Source organism: Urocitellus parryii, chromosome 2, assembly GCF_045843805.1.
Source record: "Urocitellus parryii isolate mUroPar1 chromosome 2, mUroPar1.hap1, whole genome shotgun sequence".
In the NCBI taxonomy this organism is placed as follows: Eukaryota; Metazoa; Chordata; class Mammalia; order Rodentia; family Sciuridae; genus Urocitellus; species Urocitellus parryii.
The window spans coordinates 43,574,934-43,577,521 of record NC_135532.1 but is presented as its reverse complement, the minus strand read 5'-3'; the positions used below and the strand labels follow the sequence as shown (position 1 = coordinate 43,577,521).

Genomic DNA, 2,588 nt, shown 5'->3' with positions numbered 1-2,588 from the left:
AGCAACAAACAGCTTTGACCTTGAATTTACCAAACTGGGACTTGTTAACTTGTTAATGAATTACCCAATCGAATGTATTTGGTTACAGCAGCATTAAGGTACCCAGTCATCTCTATTTCTTCCCTCTCTGGGAAGGACACATTTACTGGTTCTAGGATTCCTGGCTTCCAGGCCTTGTCCTTTATCACTTTGAGTATTTCAATCCACTGTGTTTTATGCTGCAGTGTTTCTAATGAAAGATCTGATGAAGAACTTATGGGGAAATTATGAGGAGCCCTCCCTCCCTGTCAACCCTGTAGGTGTGCCTAATGCTCTAGAGTGTCTCAGGGAACAGAGCATTGTTATATTATCATGATGTGAGGTGCTACCAACTTTTTGACACTCATATTGAGTGTTGGATGAAAGAAAAAGAAATACCTTAAGTGTAGATATGTTGAGGTCTTTCAACACCAAAGTCAAGACTTTTAGACTTGAAATGAAAGTCCATCAAGTACTGTACAAATTTTAATTTTTAAAAATTACTTATCAGTTTCCATAACCCATTGAACTGAAAATCTTCCGGAGTCCTTTCTTATTCTTACTCTGAAATTGGCAAAGGTCCTGTAGGCCCAAAAGGACATGGCCACTGTGGGTGATGCCCAGGCATGACTGGGTCATTTCTTACTCTGAGCTCACAAGGAGCCACTGTGAGGGAGTCTCAATCCCCGGGTATATAACAGAGTGACTGAGGCTGGGTTTTTGTCCATAAGTACAGGAAGCTCTTGGTGGTGACCTGTCGGACTCCCAGCTAGTTAGTGCGTTTGGTGGTTGGCGGTTGGTGGTTGTGTTCTTTGGCGATTGGTTCTTTGATTTGGGTTTTTTGTTTTGTCTTGTTTTGTTTTTTGATTTTGGTTTGTTGTTTTAGTTTCTTATTTTGTTTTTAGCTAGCATCCTTAGTTGGTGTTCCTGCTTAGGATGCATAGTAAGAGTAGTGAGTCTAGTGTAGTGCCACAGTGGCCTGGCTCCTTCCAGGAGAAGGCCTTCACAGACCATTACCAGGTCTTGAAGGACATTGGGCATGGGGCATTTGGTAAGGTGATCCTAGCCCGCCATCTGCGCACTGGGGCCGAAGTGGCGGTGAAAGTCCTGCCAAGGAGACTTTGGAGGAGTTTGACTTGCCCTGAAACACTGGCGATGAAGACCCTGAACCACCCGAATGTGATCCACCTCTTTCAGGTGATTGAAACCCACCAATATGTCTACCTGGTGATGGAGCATGGAGGCAGGGGATCGCTCTTTGACTTCATCCCACCTAGGGGCATGCAGGAGGAGGAGGAGGCCCGGAGACTGTTCAGACAGATCACCTGTGCGGTGTGCTACTGCCACAAGATGCACATCTTGCATGGAGACCTGAAGCCCCAGAACGTTGTGCTGGATGCCAGAGGCAACATCCGAATCATCGACTTTGGCTTAAGCACCGTTCTCAAGCCTGGGCAAGAAGGGAACAGATACTGGCACCCTCTGGAGGGCCCCGCAGTGGACACCTGGCAACTGGGTATCATTTTGTACTTTATATTGACAGGGAACTGCCCAAGTGACATCTACCAACCTGAGTTGGAATTTCCCCAGCACGTGTCGCCTGAAGCACAAAGGCTCATCAGGAAAATCCTGGCAGAGAACCGAAGAGCAAGCCCCTCGGCAGAGGAGATCTTGGCAGACCCGTGGCTGAATCAGGGTGAGGAGAAGTCATCTTTCCATGATGTGCCCCTCCCCAACCTCTCAGACCCCACTGTACTGACAATGCTGTTCAACATGGGGTATGACCCTTACAGTACCTGGGTGTCATTGTCCCAGAAAAAGTTTGATGATGTGATGGCTTCCTATCTCATAATCCAGCAGCAGATAAGCCAGGGGGCAGGCTGCATGAAGCCTGGGAGAAGGGATCCTTCCACGTCCCCTGCCCTCCCGAAGAGGAGGGCGAGTGAGCCTGCCCTTCACACCTTCTCCTTGCCCTGTGAGCATCATCAGCCTCAGGAGGCCAAGGAGTCAGGGCAGAAGGGCTTCAGAAGGGCCAGCTGGCCTGCCATTAGTCTCCGCTTCCTGCATGAGAAGCCCCCCACTCCCAGGCTAGCCTCCCAGCATCACTCTGTGGCCGACTCACCCCAACCCTGCCCATCAACAACAGACAGCCTTGTCTCCCAAGATGCCACCACAGTGCATCCCCAGGGCCACAGGAAGGGCTGGAAGCGGGTGAGGCAGAGGATGGCTGCCTGCTTGCGCAGACTGTGCTGTTGCACACCCTCATGCGATGGCGAAAACGAGGCTCCTGCACCAGGGGAGCAGAAACCTGCTAGGTTCACAAATCGGGTGGTTCCTACATAAATGGACAGTTCAGATGGACCAAACGAAGAAACAGCCAGCCAGAGGACTCTCTACTCCGTGGATGCTGTTGTCACTATGTGACCATTGGTCACCTGGACTCCAACAGCTGCAGGACTGAGTGCCTACTGGCTGGGCTTCTCCACATGGGGTCCAGCCAGGAGCACACCTGGATCTACCTGGACATCAGGGGTCCCCTGCCCCACCTACCAGAGTCATCAGATGAGACT

At 50.3% G+C, this 2,588-nt stretch overlaps 1 protein-coding gene across 1 annotated transcript; it reads left to right on the top strand.

Annotated features, from left to right (window-relative positions):
* Positions 1-954: 954 nt before the first annotated feature.
* LOC144253354 (sperm motility kinase Z-like) lies at positions 955-2,361 on the top strand. The gene has a single exon (XM_077795471.1). It carries the CDS (start codon positions 955-957, stop codon positions 2,359-2,361), a length of 1,407 nt encoding a protein of 468 aa, XP_077651597.1.
* Positions 2,362-2,588: the final 227 nt, after the last annotated feature.